Raw genomic sequence first — 18745 nt, 5'->3', positions numbered from 1 at the left:
CCAAGCTCTGGCAGACCCTGAGATAGAACTATCGACAGTGGAACGGTCGTATTCCTTGTCTAAATCAGATAGCCAAGAAAGATTAGGGGGTTAAATCACCAATTGATGGACTGAAAAATGATTAAATAACTCCGAGGCCGGTCAATGGGCAGTGAAAAGGTCGAAAGATGATTCCGATTCCTTTCCAGTTGACAAGAAGGTGGTTTCTAAAAAGGGAACAGGTGAAGCAGAAGAAAATAACTGAATTGGGCCTTGTGGCTGAGGTCTATACATGAAAAGTCTCTGTTCTATATAAATCAAGCAAGCTGGGAAATGGGAACCTTTGACCACCAAAATTCTGTTTCCTCCCTCGCCCAATTATCCGCGACACATTTCGCAGGAGGAGCAACGTTACCTCCGATAAGTTCGTCATTCCCCTCCCCAAAGATCATAACCTTTGTATCCGTCGGCTGGAAGGGCTTCCACTCTGGTCTTTGTTCATATCGACCAGATATAGCATTGGGGTCACCCGTTGTAATGAAACTAGTCAAGTAGGCATGAAGTGTGCCAGATAGCTCTTTTTGGGATTTTGAAATCCCCGTAATGGCACTGTTATAGGTCTCGTAGTACATATTATCGGCATGGTTGGCTCGACCGACGACCGTTTTAGGTAGAGCCCAGTGATAAAGATAAACTGGAGCACCTTGGGATGATGCAAATTGTGCTGTCTGGCGGACTGGTGCCACATATGCATAGTGTCCGTAAGCAGCTTCAATACGCTTATATTGAGGTCCGAGACCCTCTCCATGTCTGGTTTCAACATAGGGTGATGTGGGATCAACGGCGGGATCGGGGTAGAGCTTTTCGATTGTATCGAGATCAGACGACGAAAGCTCGGGAAGAAGATTGTGCCAGAACTCGCGGAACTGGGAGGTGGCCGACATTTTCTTGTCGACGTACATTGTTCCCTCGTTGCCGTTGAACCCGGTCATGATGGGTACTTGATTCCAGACTTTTGACTCCCATGCCTCGAGGGGCTTGCGAGAAATAATGTCTCCATCGATCACGGGCTGGAATGCCCACCGAAGGGAAGGGTTGTACTTGTCGAAAACAGCCGTTTGGGCATTTGTAACCGTCAAGCTGGGGAGTGAACGTAGGAATGGGAAGATTTCGGCTTCTGCTAGATTGGCTGGACAACCGACTTCTTGGAGGAAGTCTGCAAATTGGTCCTCGTGAACCTTGGCATTATATGGGCGAACAGCACGGGAAGTTGGCGCTCCCGACTCGATAATGACACGATGGAACAACGGCGATTCATGTTCATCGTAATTGAGGAGGTGGTGACCGATCTGGATTTTCGTTAGAATGAGATCTTTGGAGAATTTATTTATTTGAGAGAATTACTGAATGCGCCCCCGCAGAAAGACCAAACAAAGTGACGTTGGCAGGATCACCGCCAAAATTAGCGATGTTCTCTTGCACCCACTGCAACAAATGGACCTGATCACGCAATCCAAGATTTAGCAACCCCTCCTTCTGCGACAGACTCGAAGGCAGAAATCCAAGAGCTCCAATGCGATAACCGAAGCTCACGGCAACGAAGGGCTGTTCTGACCATGCCACCATGGAGGCAGTATTGTGCATAGTTGCCGACCCCCGATTAAAAGCACCACCGTGAATGTAGACTGCAACAGGGAGCTTGCCCGTATCCTTGCTTCCAGTCGGCCGAAAGATGTTCGCCGTCAAGCAGTCTTCACTCTGCACGAGCTTCGGTCCTCCAGAGAGAAGTGCCTTTCCGGGAGCCGCGGGGCCATACTTGGACGCATCAATGATATCTGATGAGCTCGAAACTTTCACTGCTGGTCTGAAACGTCGATCCCCTACAGGAGGAAGGGCATACGGGACTCCCAAGAAGGCGTCGACGGGTTGGGGAAAAGAGTCATTGAGCTGTGTCCCCACCACATTGCCTTGCACCAGGGTCACGAAAGAAGGTTTGGTATCAGCAGTCATGATGTATCAAATTATCACGGTTTATCACGGTTTATCACGGGTTACCACGGTTTAATGGCAACTCAAGGGAAACCAAGACAAAAGTTGGGGGCCGGGGGTAAGATATAGAACCGTGACGGTTGCTATCTTTCCGGCGTTTAAAAGTAGCGCCGAAGTTCTACCGTGCGGGGGAGGCTATCTTGGTGGAGCCGAGGGTAAGATAAGTATGTATAGCGCGAGTATTAGCATGGATATCGCTATCTCTCTCCTCCTCGGGAAGTTCCAAGGTTATATCCTGCGGGGACGGCACTTATCTTGGCGGAGTAAAACCCTAAAGATAACGGGAAAATGTCTTAAAAGGCTTTGAGGGGTATCTGATTCCCTATATGGGGATCATTCCCATCTTGTTTACTACTTACTACTACCCATAGGTTTGTTAACATGAAGATCGACAAGAAAACACCCGTGGACGATATCACCAACGAGAAAGATGTGCAAATTGGCACTTTAACGGATCTCGATGAAGGAGAGGTCTTCCTCCGCCAAAATGGATTCAATCAAGAGGCTATCCAGGCACTTCTCGATGACGAGCCACGCAACAAAACGCTGGTCCGGAAAGTAGATCTTGTTTTGTTGCCTTTACTTTCCGGGACATATATGCTTCAATATATCGACAAATCAGCACTGGCCTACTCTGCGGTGTTTGACCTTCTCTCTTCCACGCATATGTCAAGTGACCAATACAGCTGGCTTGCCAGTATCTTTTATTTTGCATATCTCGTTGCTGAATACCCATGGAATATCCTCGCACAGAAAACAAAGCTTGCCAAAGTTGTTTCTGGAAACATTATTGCCTGGGGAGCGATGCTCATGATTACTGCCGCCTGCTCCTCTTTTACTGGAATGGCTATCTGCCGCTTTCTCCTGGGAGTCTTCGAAGCCCCCATTACACCTTGCTTCATGCTAATGATCGGAATGTGGTACACACGTGCTCAACAACCTTTCCGTGCTGGTGTGTTCTATAGCTGCAACGGACTTGGGGCTATGGTGGGTGGCATTCTCACCTATGGAATTGGACAAATCGACACCATTGCCGTGTGGAGAGCTATCTACCTCATTCTGGGCGGCATTACCCTCGTCTGGGGAGTTGTGATGCTTCTCTTCCTTCCGGATGATGTTATCTCATCCAAGCGTTTCACCCTGGACGAAAAGGCCCTTCTAATTGGCCGCGGTCGACTGGGTCAGACCGGTATCATCAACCACCAAATCAAATGGTATCAGATCCGTGAAGCTTTGATAGACCCACAAGTTTGGATCTTGTTTTTGTTCACTCTTCTGAACGAGGTTGTAAATGGTGGGATCGCGAGCTTCGGCAAATTAATTATCAAGGGGTTGACGGATGACTCGGCCACTGCTGTCGCTTTGGGTATTCCCTTTGGAGGATTCCAGGTCTTCTATGTCCTGGGAGGAACATATCTCGCATCTCGAATCAAAAACTTCCGAACTGTCGTTATGTTAGTTTACTTGATGCCAACTATACTCGGTGCTAGCCTCCTATGGAAGTTGGACCATGAATCGCACAAGGTTGGCGTTTTGTTTGGTTATTATATCATTGGCGCATACGTCTGCTCTTTGGTACTGGCTTTACAGATGCCGGCGACAAACCTGGGTGGTTATACAAAGCGTACAACCAGTGTTGCCTTCGTATTTCTGGCATACTGTGCGGGCAATATCATTGGACCCCACGCGTTTCTGGCAAAAGAAGCGCCCATATATCAGACCGGAGTCAAGCTCATCCTGGCATGCTCGTCTGCGCAAGCTGCTTTGGCTGTTTTGCTGCGTTTTGTGCTGACCCGCAGAAACAAGCAGCGAGATGCCGCGGCTGCTTCTGTGGGACAGATAGAGTCATCTACTGATCAGAGTGCTGGGGCAGATCTCACTGATTTTGAGGTTAGTGACTGTCGTTTATTCCTTTCTGCGGTATCTTTACTAACCAGTTGGCAGAACCCAAACTTCCGATACGTTCTTTGAAATATAGCTTCGAGACCATTGTTTCTAATTATACGCTTTATCGTGTTATAACCACCTCCGTTTTAGTTATCACTAGGCCGTTTCATAGGAATTGCAGCACGACGCTGAGCCATTGTTTTCGAAAGCTGGCGTCTTCGACTTGATAGATCTTATAGCAAGAACATGCAATATAAACGGCAGAGGCATATCAAGTGCGTTGTAGCATACATCCTCCATGATATAACCCGCGGTTGTATGTAAGATTATTGCAGGATTTCTAAGAAGGCGCGACTGCCAAACCTTGCATTTGAGTCCATCTTCTCCTGAAATGAGAATGTTGTTCTCAGTACGGACGACCAAAGTATCGGGCCAGCCCATGCCTGATAGGTGAGATAGGTGAGATAGGTGAGATAGGTGAGATAGGTGAGATAGGTGAGATAGGATATCCGTTATAGTCAAATTACTATGGAACCTCCATGGGAAAAAAAGGGCCAGATGTGTATAGTTACCCCCGTAAGATAAACTTTACATGTAGCCAGCGGCACCGGTGATCAAAGTATTTAAGGACATAGTTGTGTGGTGGTTGATGAAATTTATCTACAGCCTAATTTAAATAGGAAGGCCTCTGATAAACACGGAGATTACCAACCCGATTGATTATTTACATCATTACTCGCCGAGCCATAAGTGCTAACTATGCCCCGGCCCAGGTAACTAGTTACCTAAACCGGAACGATTACCAATCTCCTGTAATTTGTCATCCATATTGATTGGTCCTTATACTATATGCAGGTATCACGCATCACCTGCATATAATGCAAACACAACCAATTCGCTCGGACACAGTGTCAGCCCCAATGAGGGATTTATGATAAAGTTCAAGCAAACTAGGTAGCAAACATAGCAAACATAGCAAACACCCGGATTGATAATACACAGTGAGCTGCGGTTTGGTCATTGAAGCTTATATAAAGAGGCTCATGTCTTCCTAAATATTAGTTTTCTTTTATAAATTCATACAAACTCAAGTATGGCTAGCACATCTCCAGTTATTCTCATTCTTGGATCGGGCCCCAATATCGGGCAGCATGTGGCTCGGGCATTTGCCGAAAAAGGCTACAAAGTTGCCCTTGCATCTAGAAGCCTCAAGGAAGAAGATACCAATGGTGACCACGTCAATATTTCCGCCGATCTGTCCGATCCTCATTCCGTGAAGGACATATTTTCGAAAGTCAAAGGATCCCTTGGTCTGCCGAGTGTTGTTGTTTACAATGGTTAGCATGTTCTTCACGGAAGCCATTTACTGAAAGCCCGCTGACATCCCGGAAGCTGCTGCGACGACTTCAAACAATCCAGAGAACCCTCTCTCTCTTCCATTGGCTGACTTCAATCGAGACTTTCAAATCAACACGACAAGCGCATTTGTCGCTGCACAACAGGCGGCTTTAAGCTTCGAGCAACTCCCTGACCACTGGTCTAAGACATTCATCTACACTGGGAATATACTCAACTCAACCCCTATTGCAAGCCTTCTAGATCTTGGTGTGGGTAAATCCGCAACGGCCCACATCATCCGCTCTGCTGCTGCCGCGTACTCTAATCGAGGCTTCAAGTAAGTGTTCCCTTCTTAGGCTAGACTGGGTTCGAAATTGACATAAGGCAGATTTTATTATGCAGATGAGCGAAAGGCTAATGGAGCTCCTGCATATTCTGAACTCGATGGCGAGGCACATGGGAGATTTTATGCCGAGCTTGCTGAGCACAAGTTCCAGGGTCCTTGGCAACAGACCTTTGTCAAGGGCATAGGATACAAGCACTTCTCAGTTTGATGCTTGTTCTTGAAATAGCTAATGCTTTTTTGAGCTTGCGTCCCTTTTAAACAATTGGATCTCTGTTTTTGTATTTTCATCAAATGTGCTCTGGTTTACACATATTCGGAGAAAGTCCGCTCGAACTCACTTTCACCACTCTACATGTTGTCTCCCGATTTGTTCTCGGAATAACTTTTTGCGTAATTAATTGTGTCCTTATTATAGCTCAACATGTCCCGATCAAGCCTTTGCTAGAGCGGATATGGACTAGTGGATGAAAATCCGGCCCAGGGGCCGACACCGTGGCAATTCCCGTTCCAGGCAGTACTGTATCCCCTATATTTCCATCAGCTGCATCCCAACAACGGAAACAATCACAACATTATAGACTCACTGGAAATGAGAGCATTTATTACTAGGCTTTCGCTTGCCCATCTACTTCCGGCTCGCCCATTTCTTTCTGTGCACTCCAATCCACGCGCTGTTTCGTTCCAAAGCAGATTAGGTCTCCCTAAGTTTCCTCTGCCTTCAACATCACGACGAAGCTTTCATTCCTCGCCTAGTCTGAGAAACGAATGGATTTCATCGGAAGCCATACTGTACGAACTTAAAGATCGAAAAATTGAAAAATGGGGCTGGGTTTTCTACCGGACCACATACAAAGACGACGAAGCCTGGGATGTTTTTAAGCAAAAGGTCGACATTTCAGTGCGCTCAATCATCAACCTCGACCCACGGTCAGAAATCAATGAAGCCATGTTCGACAAACTCAAATTTATCTTCATTGAAGACAAGGCAAAGTTCGATGGAGCTTCCAAGGAGGATCTACGGGCCCACTTCCAAGAATGGGTGGCTGATAGCTTCGCGGCTGAGAACCCACGCGCTGATCAGAAGCTCCTGTATGACAATGAGCCCGTTGCAAGGTACCGATTCTTCTTCGAAATTGACGAGGATGCATTGCGCAGCTGTGGTTCTAAAGGTTCAGGCCATGCCAACTTTGTCGATGGTTTTTCGTCGAGTGAAGACCGCTCTAGAAATCTCAACCTTGCCGCACAAAAGAATCCCGAACAGCCGCAGAATCAAGTGGGGGATATTGAAGGCTGCTCGGATGTTGACTGGATGAGAATGGACATGGCATTTTTTATGGACCCTCATTTCTATGCAGGCATGAGCATGTCGGTAGAGCATATGTGGCATTTCCTTTACGAGCGGCCTCCTGCTATTATACCAAACAGCAAGCTTATGCTTTTGATGCAATTTCAGTATGCGGCTCGTAGGAGGTGAGTCATCCCTAAAGGGCGGCGATTCAGTGGGGGCATCCAAAAATTTGCAACCTAGTACTATATCCACATAATACACCTTCGTCCACAGTCAGAACTCCCTGCTCTAAGTTAGTGGTGTCGAAGACCTACACAGCAATTTTACCACAACTTCCCGAAGCTAGGGCGTCTTCCACAACATACCAAAGGAATAAAAGACCTATATGGGAGGAATATGTGATATCTAATCAAAATGCGTGTTGTTGAGATATTTACCCAAATAAAAATAACGCAGTATCCTTCGCCAGGTATCGATTTTGTATCAAGCAAGGGCCGTGCTATCAATTGGGTAAAATGTTGGCAGTCTCTAGTTACCTTGATGAACAATCACTGTATTACATACTCCATGTAGTGGTCCACGGGTATTCAACCATGATATTTGACAAATAGTACTGCGGTATCTCCATTGCAACACAAGCTTTCGGGGCAAAGTAGAACTCAAATCACCGATACCAGAAGTACTTCTAGTAACCATGCTCTCAGTAGCGGAATCCAGGAAAAAATCAAAGCGGATAATCGATAAAGATTCCGTTAACCTGAGCTTGGTAGCTTTTCTTATTGCTGTTGCTGCCAAAACACCCCTCCTTACGGAGCCGTTGGACGCCCCATAGGAGGCCATTAAAGCCAAATTTGGCAGCGGCGCGGAGATAGAGGTGCAAGTTGATAGGTACTGTTGAACAATATCCCATGTATACATGTTTGCTATAGACTGAGCCCTTTGTTTGTTATTTGCTACTTGCTGGGTTATTTGCTATAGATTGAGCATAGTTTAGATGGTTTGGCAGGGTATATAAACCCCTACATTTCTAGTTTAATTAATTAATGGTTCTTCCTCTGCCCCCCCCAACTGTAGTACTGGTAGTACTGTCCACTACAACAGGTACTTTGGGGGGGAGGGGAGGAGGATGGGCCCATAAGAGTAATTCTCGAGGCTAAGTCAGGCCAAGTTAGGCCAACGTGATTACCATGAGCCCCAAGTCTCTATGTAGGAGACGGCGGAAGCAGTTGCGTTGGTCATGACCCGGGATATGAAACCCAATCGGTAAGACTTGCGATACCATCTAGCCTCAGCTATATTATACAGTGCTAATACTAAGTTGTATATAGGCGTATTTTTGTCATATCCTAAGATGGTATTGACCTATAATATATATAGGGGATTGATAGAGGGACCCCCCTTGGCTAATGGGACCCCCCCTGCCGGACTTTTCAGGTATCAACACTACCGCCTTCCTAATCCGGTGCGACCAGTATTTCTGCCATACTTTCTGCCAGGTGCAGAGTTTTCTGCCATTTATTCTGCCACCACCATATAATTCTGGTTTACATAGTAAAAAAACATGTATTTTGATCAGAAAAAATCGTACATTTCTGCATAATGAAGTATTGAAACTCTACAAATTGCTTATTTTCTCACTTAGGCACCCTCCACCGCGTGTCCCCGTCCCCGTCCCCGTCCCCGTCTACGTCCACGTCCCCGTCCACGTCCTCCAGTCTCGGTGTTACCACTGCCAGTTTCACTACTGTTTGTTCCACGCCCACGTCCCCTTCCCCGCGGCCGTCCTCGTCCTCGTCCTCGGCTCTCCTCCTATAACGAAGGATCGCGGTATATAGAACGATCCTATAGAAGAGGATTAGGAGAAGACTGTAATTGCTAGCTAGCCTAGGTACTAGTCTAGGTGCTTAGAAGGTTTCTAGCACCCCGAGGGCGCCTACGTCGACGTACTAGAAGGGGATCCTATATAAGAAGTAATAGATCGATAGGTAGAGCGTTGTTAATACTATATAAATACTAGTATTAGTGGTAAAGCTCTAGTTCAAGAGATCTTTCTTCCTATTCATACTACTAGAGTATATATATATATAGGAATCCGGCGGTTTCTTTCGAATTATAAATATATAAAGGAGGAATTTAGGGCTTATCGTCTCTTAAGGGTAGATACCGTCCGTAAACCTCCTTTATAAGTTAAATTACCTATATTAAGATTCGGGTATAAAGCAGCTTATAAAGACGTAGAATCTATATTAATCTCTATATCTTCTAGTTCTTAATTTTATATTAGACCTTTATAAATTGATAGTTAACCAACCGGGTAAAACTAGTAAGGACTATAAGTAAGTTATTATTCGAAACCTAGAGACCTTACTTAAGAAGCCAATACGCGCTCTCTATATAGGATATAGCAATCTTATTAAGATAGAGATATTATAATATATAGTAATAAAGGAATCGTTCTAGGCAATCGTCTATCTATTCTTACTATATATAGTCTAGTAATAGGGTAAAAAGGGGGTTAGCGTATCGCTCTTTAAAATTGCTCTATTAATAATCCTTTTCCTCTATTATAGTTGCGTATATAATATAGTTCTATCTTCGAAGCATCTTTTTCTATCCCTCCTCGGCTTTTTTATAGTCTTCCTAGGCTTCAGTAGTAGTAAGACGTTAATAGGGGTCCTCTCTAAGGGCTACTCGGCGGTCTCGATAGGCTTTTACAACTTAATCAGCGAGAAGGGAGCGGGCTTTCTTTAAGATATTTATATTGATATACTAAATATAAATCATATTCTTTATCTCCGGGAAAACAGTCTCAATTACATTTATTAAGGCTCTCTCTTTATCAATAAGGATTATACGTAGGGGTATAAGACAGAGAGATTCGTAAGCTTCAGCAAGATAGGTAAGTATTACCTAATAACCAACGAGATATTAGTTTTAGGTATATTAAGATTATAGATTAGATATATACTTACCTCGTATATATTATCCTTTTCATCTCGTATAAAGGCAAAGCCAATATAGAACGTTATTCTAGTAGCAGCAAAACCGATAATATCAAGCAATAGAAGACTATAACAGTTAGTCTTATATATACAATCTATAGAGATCACCTAGGGATTTATTCGAAGCATTATAACACTTATTTTATATATATAAAATAAGCTAGATACATAAGACTCGTTATCTAGCTCGTATTTAAAAATCTAGCTACTATCCTTAGGGAGTTCTATCAACAATACCTAAAGGGGGGTACGGCTAGCTAGGAATTCCTAGTTTAGCTTCTAACGAGTATTATAGATATCCTAGGGAATAAGGATAGTATTAGGATTAGCTTTACGAAGCTCAGTTATAATTTAATATATTATACGGCCTTACTAGACCGCGTTATCAATCTCTTCCTTTTTCTTATTTAGCTCGAGAGCCCGCTAACTAGGATAGGTTAATACCGGCGAGTAGGGGTGATTATATATAGGATCCTTAAGTATAAGATACTAAAGGTTAGTCTATAGGTCTAGGCGAAGCGCTATTTTAAAGGGACACTCCTATATACGGGTACTTATCTTCCGTTTCTTTAACAGTAGAGGATTCGATAGTAGAGGATTCGATAGTAGAGGATTCGATAGTAGAGGATTCGATAGTAAAGGATTCGATAGTAGCTTACGGCTACGGTCATAAATTAGCCGAATTGTCTTCTTAACTCCCTTCTTTATGAATTTTAAGCGGCGAGTTGTCACTATATAGCTATACGGGCGCGCAAAGCTATTTACAGCCTCGACCCCTTCCTCGGATATAGGAAATTGCTAGGGTAGCGGGGGAAGCGGGAATATAAATATCTCTATGATTAGCTCGGTAATTGGCTCGGTAGGTAGAGACTTAGGGATGATCTCCGGCTCGGAATCGGAGGAAAGCAGGTATTCAAGGCCTAGGGAGGCCATATTAACAATGAAAATAGATGAAATTAGAGGGATTTAGATGAAAATAAAGGTCGAAAATAGGGTAGAAGAAGGTAGGTTAATATATGTAAACCAGAATTAGAGTATCAATTTGTTTGATCCTATCTCTATATATGTACAGAGTACTATGTGACAAAAGTAACTTAATTTTGTTAGGGGTTTTCATATAAATTGCAGGTACCTACTGTGTCACTACAATTGTATGGAGACTTTGTCACGAAGGCGGTGTGGAGCGCGGTAGACTAGAGCAGTGTCGAAGCAAAAGCGGTACCCAATTAGGAAGGTGCACCTTATTTTTCAGGCAGGGGGGTCCCATTAGCCAAGGGGGGGTCCCTCTATCAATCCCCTATATATATCACAACTGCCATTTTCAACAAAACATACCTCAGTTGGATCAAGAACAAGCGGGCCGAGCGACAGCTTCCTCCAGATGAACCAACACGGCCCCTGGGTGCTAACCAATGCCGACAAAATGGAGGAATTTGCAGGAATTGTGCTAGCTATTATGCTAGCAGTCGACTCTTTGCTTCCAGAGATCCCCTCAGGATCTCTCTCTCTCTCTCTCTTCCCCATCTTTGCTTTTTTAGTTGGAATACACTCTTTCTTCATTAATAAGAAATCCTGCCGGATAGATCACGTTATATTAATTTTTCGGCGTGCCAGGCGCAAGCAATTTATAGTTTATGTATCTTTTGTATGACTTACCTATACAAAAGGTACTTAGGTTACTGTACGTTTCCTCTGTCGGGTGGGGCTTTCCTATCTTAGCTGCCGCCGCTTTTATGAGGGCGCTCAGAGTCAGGCTCACTCATCATCGTTAGCTTCATCCTTCATCGGCCCCTCCATCGATGCCATTATCAGCACCTCTCGACGACGCGCCACCTGGCCAGGTCACACGCAAATACCTACCTAGGTACCTAATTACCAATATTACTAACTAGTTTCCGATCCCTGGGGATACACCTTCGCAAACTCGAGCCAAACAAACGCCGAGCTGGGATTTCTCCCAGGGAGCATATATACAGATGCCAATTCGTAAAAAGTGCAGAACCAGCCCATTCCTGCAATAACTCGTAAACCCATAAATCCAAACCCTAACTCTAACAGAAGCGACACTAGGATTTTAATGGAGCTACTGAGGACCAGCGCGCGCGCGCGCGAGAGAGAGAGAGAGAGAGAGAGAGAGAGAGAGAGAAGAAAGGTTGATTCCTACAAACATGCAGAGAGAGAGAGCTACTTATGTGGGGTGTGTAGGGGTGACAGCCTAACAAGTCTGGTCAATTAGGTGTCCATCACAACAGATTTCCATCCGATGCCCTCACGTAGAATCCAGCATTGTCTGAAATATGCCGTCTTGCCCACGTAACTCTTCTGGTGTGCCCACCTGCACAGCACGACCTTCATCCAGTACGACAACAAGATCCAAGTCCAAAATGGATTGGATATCATGCATCACAACTATCACCGTCCGTTCCCGAAAATTGTCCGAAATGACCCGTCGGACCACCTTCGTCGTTTCCACCGTCAGATGGCTCGTCGGCTCATCTAGGACAACAACAGAGCCCGTACGAAGGAGGGCACGCGCGCAGGCAAATAGCTGACTCTGTCCTGCGGATAAGCTCTGGCTTTGGTCGTCAAGCACGGCGGCTAGCCCTCCACGTTCATCGATCGCATCCCACAGCTGCACAGTCTGCAGAGCATCAATGAGTTGGATGTCATCGTCGCACGGATCCTGCTGTTCCTGCTGACGCCCCAGCAGAAGATTTTCACGCACAGTCAGCCCGGGGACAATGTAGCTTTCTTGGGCAATGCCAATGAGCGCAGCGCGTAGGGTATCCGGATGCAGATTGGCAAGGTTCAGCCCATCGATTGCCACGGTGCCGTCTGTGACAGACACCATGCCGAATAGCGTCGCTAAGAGTGTGCTCTTCCCACTACCCGTGCGGCCGCAAATGCCAAGTTTGGTGCCAGGCGGGATTGTAAGAGAAATGTCTTGCAGAGCTGCAGGGCCGTCGGCCGTATACCTAGCAGTCAAACGCGTGAACTCGATGCGTCCCTGTGTGGGCCAGAACGATTGAGTCTGGGGTAGATTAGTAAGGGCGTCCTTGGAAGCCTCCGACTGGGCAGTCATAGCATGATGGTTAAAAGCCTCCAGCCGACTGACAGATCCCAGGGAAATTTCCATGACTGCCCATTGAAGTACCAGGAGTTGTAGACTCTCGCTTAACGAAATCACATTTACAAGGGCAAGGCCGATCAATGCTGAGCGTGTGCGTAGCGCGATCGCAATGCCCACCACTAGGACCGCCAACGCCGCAGCAATCATGTCCAGTACTAGCGTAAGCCAACGTTGCAGCATAAAGCGCTGGTAGTATGGTCGCTGCGATGCGCTAAGGTGGCTTTGGTATGCTGCTTGTGTCCGATGCTGCCAGCCAAATGCACGAATCGTCTGAAGGCCGTCAATGGTTTCTAAAAAGTGATTTCAGCGCTCAGTTAGATGTGGATTGGGTGTAGAAAGTCGTGAGAGAGCTTTGGCATACAGGAGGGGAGATTTGGCTTCAATATCCATTGAACGTAGTTGCCGTGATGTGCGAAGATAGAACCGCTGGATAGCAATGACGGTGGCGAATATGAATGGGAAGGCGATGAGGAGATAAGGGGAGGCACTAGAGAAGGTGAGTGGATGTTGATACTATTATAGCGCAAGTCGCAGCCCGTACCTGGAAATGATTAATACCTGTGCTAGTGTCCCCAATGCACCTGGATCAGTCAGTTATTTGCTGCACATATGGACCTAGCATTCAGCATACCCTCGGACGCGTTGAGAAATGTTAAGGGCAGTGTCCAGTCAACTAACTGTAAATCCTGACTGAAACTACTCTGCATGTTAGTTTTGATTAAGCCAATGGATTTGTAAATAGACGGTGATGGTGAAAATGCTACGAGCGGTAGCGAAGGGAGTCTATCTGTCTCTTGTCCCCAGCCATATATTCGGGGATAGGAAGGAGACACAAAAGAACAAATCTTACCGGTTTGCAATGGACCCTGTGCTCATTATGCTGAAAGACGGAAAGGGGAGACTGTTCAAATGTTGCCATTAGCTCAAATTTTGAAAATAATGTGGCGTATATATTCTTACGACATCACCGCGCTCAAGAGACGGGTATGGAAATAGCGACTCGTATGGGGCATAGTAACTCGAAACTGGTGGCTAAATGTTTTGTTAGACATGATCCTCAGTATACAGTTGTTAAATGTACTCACAAGGCAGCAAACAACGTAAAACCCAAACCCAGAGCTTGGAAGACACTGTATATCTCGATATACCTTGCATATAGCCGTCCCATCGTTTGCGGATTATCATCGAGCCACCACTGAAGCCAGACAGCTAGATATTTATGAGTTATTCAGTCTCATATTTGGGGAATAGGACCAAACGAACTGGGAAATTTGGAGAAGAAGGTCTGAAGAGTGAGTAATGCACCCAGAATCAACCCCTTGAAGAGACCCATCGATTTAAAATACGATCTATAAGGTGGTGCTTTTGCTGAAGAAAATTCAAGATCGTTGCCCTTGAATTGCGGCGATAGCTCTTTTGATGCGACAGGCTCCAATGGGGGGATGTCCTCTAATTTAGGTTCGAATTTCTCTTCCTCGAGAGCACTCAGACCATCAGGAAACAGATGTGACATTTGTTGCACTGGTCTCTGCGTTTTTAATGCTCCATTGTCATCGAGAATGATCAAAAAGTCGGCATAGGGCACCAAGCGGTCTATAGTTCACATATTGTTAATCAAGAGACCGTAGCACCAAGACTAGACGTACCTGTGTTTGAAGTTATAACCACAGTCTGGTCATTACTTCTCATCAAACCATTTGGCCCCAGGAGACGTCGAACGACGGTTTGCTCGGTTCGAGCATCAAGAGCACAGAAACTATCATCCAGCATGATAACCTTTTGCTGAGAATATGCGGCCCTTGCTAGAGACTATTTGCATCGAGAATGTGAGCCCTTCATTCTTGGTAGAGCCATGTTGTCAATAATTGCACATACGATTCTCTGCTTCTGTCCTCCACTCAGTGTAGCGCCACTACTTCCAACATTGGTAAGATCATGCTCCGGCATACACCCGAGGTCATGTTCCAATTCACAAGCCCAAACCGTTTCATCGTATAATCCCTTTTGATAAGCTTCGAGGTGGCCGGCAATATTGGCTCGGATGGATTGATTCCCGATCCACGGCGTTTGATCACAGTAAGCACAACAATCAAAGCCTCTGGTGGAGACCCCTTGAGAAATATTCAATTCACCAAGTATTGCCTTCACTAAAGCCGACTTTCCACTACCGGTCGGCCCCATCACCAAAGTCACCTTGGACCACGGGATATTGATAGTCAAGTTCTGGAGAGCAGGGAAAGCAGAACCTGGGTAAGAAAAGCTTGCGTTGTGAGATGTGAATGCAAAGGAAGGCTTTGAATTGCTTTGGTATTCCACCAAGGGAATACTTAAAGCAATTGGTTGTTTTCCTGGACCCATTGTGGGCTGTGCCTCGGATTCTCTGTCCACAATGACTTTCCGATCCACCATATTTGGCTGTTTGAGGAAATTCTCCACCCGATTTAGACAGCTAAAGGCTGCGATGATAGCAGGTATTTGTTGAAAGACAGCCGCAAGAGGCGACGTGACAAGGCCAATCAGCGAAATAGCTGTAAATATTCTGGCAGTACTAGAAGTGTCCCAAACATTATGTTGAGTGGCGGCATAGATCACCAAGGTAATAACAGGGGATATAGCGGATGGAGCATATGCTTATGCAAATCGTCAAATAAGTACTCTGTAAGCGTGCCCAGGTGGATGGAGCTCATACTCACCTAAGCCCATGACCCATACAAGTAATCCTCGATAACTCTTGGCAGAATCTAGCTCGGCATCTCGAAACTTGAAGATCATATCGAAAATATGTCTACCTAATCCGGACATCTGAATGATCTTCATGTTCGATAACATTGATGTGGTTGCATCTATGACGATACGCAGGACAAGATTAGAGATGCCAGGTTGAGATTAACTGCCTCGATCATAGACTTACTTAGACGTGTCTGGACACTTTCTAGCCATCCCTTCTGGTAGATTCCAATGGGCTGGGATATCTTGTAGGTGGCCACCGCACAAACAATCGCGACAATGATAGGAGCTATACAAGCCACTCCTACCTGCTGCTCCAGGAGCCAGGTCCCGATCCCAATTTGAAGTAAACTTGAGTATAGTTCGTGCAGCTGATCTAGCCCCGTACAAGCCATTTCAATATCTGTGCTGACAAGTGATATGGATGTCTTTTTCGCATCCATCGGATGGATTGAAAGTGTTTTCTGAAAGACAGCAGACAGGAGGATACCCCGCAGCAGGGTGATGAATTGCAGCTGAAAGCGCCAGTAGGTACCAGTCGCAATCGCCAGACCGGTGTAAATAATGCCGTAGGCACCCAATATACCATAGCCGAGATCTTCTGCCGATGTGTCTTCTAGCCACCGAAGAAGTTTGAGCATTATAATTGGTTGAAGTAAGGTGAATGTCAAAACAAACAATCGCGGAATAACCGGACAGAGCAGCCTGTGCCAGAAGGATTTAAGGATCGTCCTCACCAGACTGTGTCGATGTGCTTTCTCTTTTTCAAAGATCTGCGTGAATTGTGACTCGATGTTCATAACGGTACAGCTTTTCGGCAACTGGTTAAGATCACTCAGTGTGAGGACATTCTTGAAGCCCGTCCAAAGGAAAGGAAGGAGCCAATAAAAGAGACCATTGCTGAATATCCCACCAGTTTCTTCCGGCGACCGAGTTTTATCCTCCGCGTTGATGAAGTATTTTGCCTTTTTTGAAGATTCGACAGTCAACAAAGCCAGCTTTACGGCGAGACTCGACGACGAAACAATTTTAAGTACAAGTTTTTCAGAATTGAGTAGCCAGACGGTCCGAAGAGATGTTGCATCAAGCAGGACCGACGTAGAGAGGTAGGTCAGCAGGAGACTAGATGGACAAATGGTTTTGGTGTGCTCCAGGTGAGAGAGCACGCAGATCAAAAGTACATCTGCCACAGAAAGTAATAAAGAGGCAATTGAACTCGGCCGGCTGTTACTTCCCAGTCTAATGGATAATACAAGCAGATACAGCTGCAAGATGCCCAGAATCGCCCCAAGTGACTAGTTGGATTTTAGCATGCGTAGTTTATTGTGCAATGCTGGCCGAGAGACTTACCTGCTTGGCCCAGCGAAGCGACATCACTGAGACTCTATATCTTGCATGATGGAGATGAAAAATGCGAGCAGCAGCACATAAAATAAATATTGATGAGGGTAGAATGGAGAAGATGCTTTGCTCGAATTCGACGGTAAAGTCAAAGTTGCGGCACTGGGCCTTGACGCGAGGTCCAAACTGGTCATCCGCCGATAGGCAATCACTATTATTCAGGACAGTGAAGGGCTCCATTGTAGTCATTCTGTCCTCTGAAACTATTAACAAGCTAGGCTGGGGGAAAAGGGGTGAATGGTAAGCAATTTATTTGAAGTTCACGTGCTTTGAACACGCTAACCGGGATCCTGACTACATAATAAGCCATCTGGATAAATATCGTGTCAATTCAATCACAAATCTGCCCGTTATCTTCCATTCGGGTTCAAGGATGAACCAATCATTGGTGCTATCTGCTAAAGACCTGAAGATCCCTGCAAAGTAGCTTCCTATCCACACCCTCTTTGTTATACTAACTTAGCGTCGGGGCTACCAGGGGTTAGTTTGTGTCAGATGGAGTGCAGGCTACGCAGGAATGAATGTTAATTCCAGGGGAATTGTATTGTAGACTCTGGAGAGGAAAAGAAAGGAAGAGAGAAACTGGCTACGGTCTAAACTACGAGTCCTGTCAAATGGGATCACACGCAGCCCCACATGGATGTCACGTGATCTCCAACAGTTTGCCCGCTAAACAAACATTCCCCGCCCATCAGACAGGACGGGACAGGGCGGAAAATCATTTCAACTCTTGCTGTCAGAAAATATTGAAATTTAAAGGGATATAAGCGGCAGTCTACAACCAACTGATTGTTTCCAGGAGTGGAAGCTGCGAATAAAGAGGAGAATATAATCAACGAGTCCCCAACTTCTGTCCTGGGTTTCCTCCGCGATTTCACTGGCCTTGGACGGTCAACCAGGACATGCGTGACGATGACTTGCGCGCCGCAGACGCACTGATTATCGTCGGAGTATCCAATGTTCTTGCGGTATGCGGATAACCGATAAGTTATGACTCTGGTGGAGGCTTGTAGCGGTTCTGGCGTACAAATCGTCGAATTTGGGTATAGGGGCGAAAGACTAATCGAACCATCTGATAACTGGTTCCTGCCGAAGTTTCCCTCAGGATAGAAGTAACGCGAATTCGGGTTTATGAGGTAAAGTGAATGATTAGTTAGAGGCCTTAGAGGCCTCGGGGTACCTATTCTCAAACTTTAAATATGTAAGAAGCCCTTGTTGCTTGATTGAACGTGGGCATTAGAATGATGCGTTACTGATGGAGGTTCCAAGAGTAGAGATTCAGATGGTGAAACAGTATGTGTCGATTTTTGTGGAGCAGAATGGATGGAGAGAGAGAGGAGAGAGGAAAAGAGAAGAGAAGCTAACTGACTAACTACTCCATGTGGATCTGTCTTATGTGGGGATACGGCCAAAGGTCAAATGCCTGATTTCTCAGACTTGAAGCCTCAATGTGCCTGAATTATAGACCGCTTTTGACACCGCTCTATACTGTACTGTAAATTGAATCTATTCATTCCCATCCGGACCGCACAAAATACCTCCTTAGATTTGGTCGGCTGCGACACCTTCAACGCCGATAAATGTGTGCATACGGAGAT

At 45.6% G+C, this 18745-nt stretch overlaps 6 protein-coding genes across 6 annotated transcripts; 4 read left to right on the top strand and 2 right to left on the bottom strand.

Moving 5' to 3' along the window:
• Positions 1-296: 296 nt before the first annotated feature.
• On the bottom strand, positions 297-1989 carry N7516_000678 (putative extracellular lipase; the record flags this gene model as incomplete). Its single annotated transcript, XM_057213400.1, has 2 exons — positions 297-1328; positions 1384-1989. 2 exons carry the CDS (start codon positions 1987-1989, stop codon positions 297-299), a joined length of 1638 nt encoding a protein of 545 aa, XP_057075283.1.
• Positions 1990-2409: 420 nt separating this feature from the next.
• On the top strand, positions 2410-3999 carry N7516_000677 (putative MFS transporter; the record flags this gene model as incomplete). The annotated part of the gene is made up of 2 exons (XM_057213399.1): positions 2410-3918; positions 3973-3999. 2 exons carry the CDS (start codon positions 2410-2412, stop codon positions 3997-3999), a joined length of 1536 nt encoding a protein of 511 aa, XP_057075282.1.
• A 1009-nt stretch (positions 4000-5008) lies between these two features.
• N7516_000676 (uncharacterized protein) lies at positions 5009-5807 on the top strand (the record flags this gene model as incomplete). The annotated part of the gene is made up of 3 exons (XM_057213398.1): positions 5009-5252; positions 5308-5590; positions 5642-5807. 3 exons carry the CDS (start codon positions 5009-5011, stop codon positions 5805-5807), a joined length of 693 nt encoding a protein of 230 aa, XP_057075281.1.
• A 381-nt stretch (positions 5808-6188) lies between these two features.
• Positions 6189-7073, top strand: N7516_000675 (uncharacterized protein; the record flags this gene model as incomplete). Its single annotated transcript, XM_057213397.1, has 1 exon — positions 6189-7073. One exon carries the CDS (start codon positions 6189-6191, stop codon positions 7071-7073), a length of 885 nt encoding a protein of 294 aa, XP_057075280.1.
• Positions 7074-8124: 1051 nt separating this feature from the next.
• Positions 8125-8722, top strand: N7516_000674 (uncharacterized protein; the record flags this gene model as incomplete). Its single annotated transcript, XM_057213396.1, has 2 exons — positions 8125-8150; positions 8530-8722. The coding sequence occupies 2 exons, from the start codon at positions 8125-8127 to the stop codon at positions 8720-8722; spliced, it is 219 nt and encodes a 72-aa protein (XP_057075279.1).
• Positions 8723-12158: 3436 nt separating this feature from the next.
• Positions 12159-17327, bottom strand: N7516_000673 (ABC multidrug transporter; the record flags this gene model as incomplete). Its single annotated transcript, XM_057213395.1, has 13 exons — positions 12159-13309; positions 13415-13506; positions 13561-13600; positions 13651-13715; positions 13870-13920; positions 13980-14051; positions 14105-14228; positions 14283-14612; positions 14666-14828; positions 14895-15649; positions 15713-15862; positions 15931-17041; positions 17097-17327. 13 exons carry the CDS (start codon positions 17325-17327, stop codon positions 12159-12161), a joined length of 4335 nt encoding a protein of 1444 aa, XP_057075278.1.
• Positions 17328-18745: the final 1418 nt, after the last annotated feature.

This window comes from Penicillium verrucosum (assembly GCF_028828655.1).
Source record: "Penicillium verrucosum strain IBT 35672 chromosome Unknown utg000001l_segment0_segment0, whole genome shotgun sequence".
NCBI lineage: Eukaryota > Fungi > Ascomycota > Eurotiomycetes > Eurotiales > Aspergillaceae > Penicillium > Penicillium verrucosum.
The sequence above is the reverse complement of the archived record's forward strand: the minus strand, read 5'-3'. Positions and strand labels throughout refer to the sequence as shown.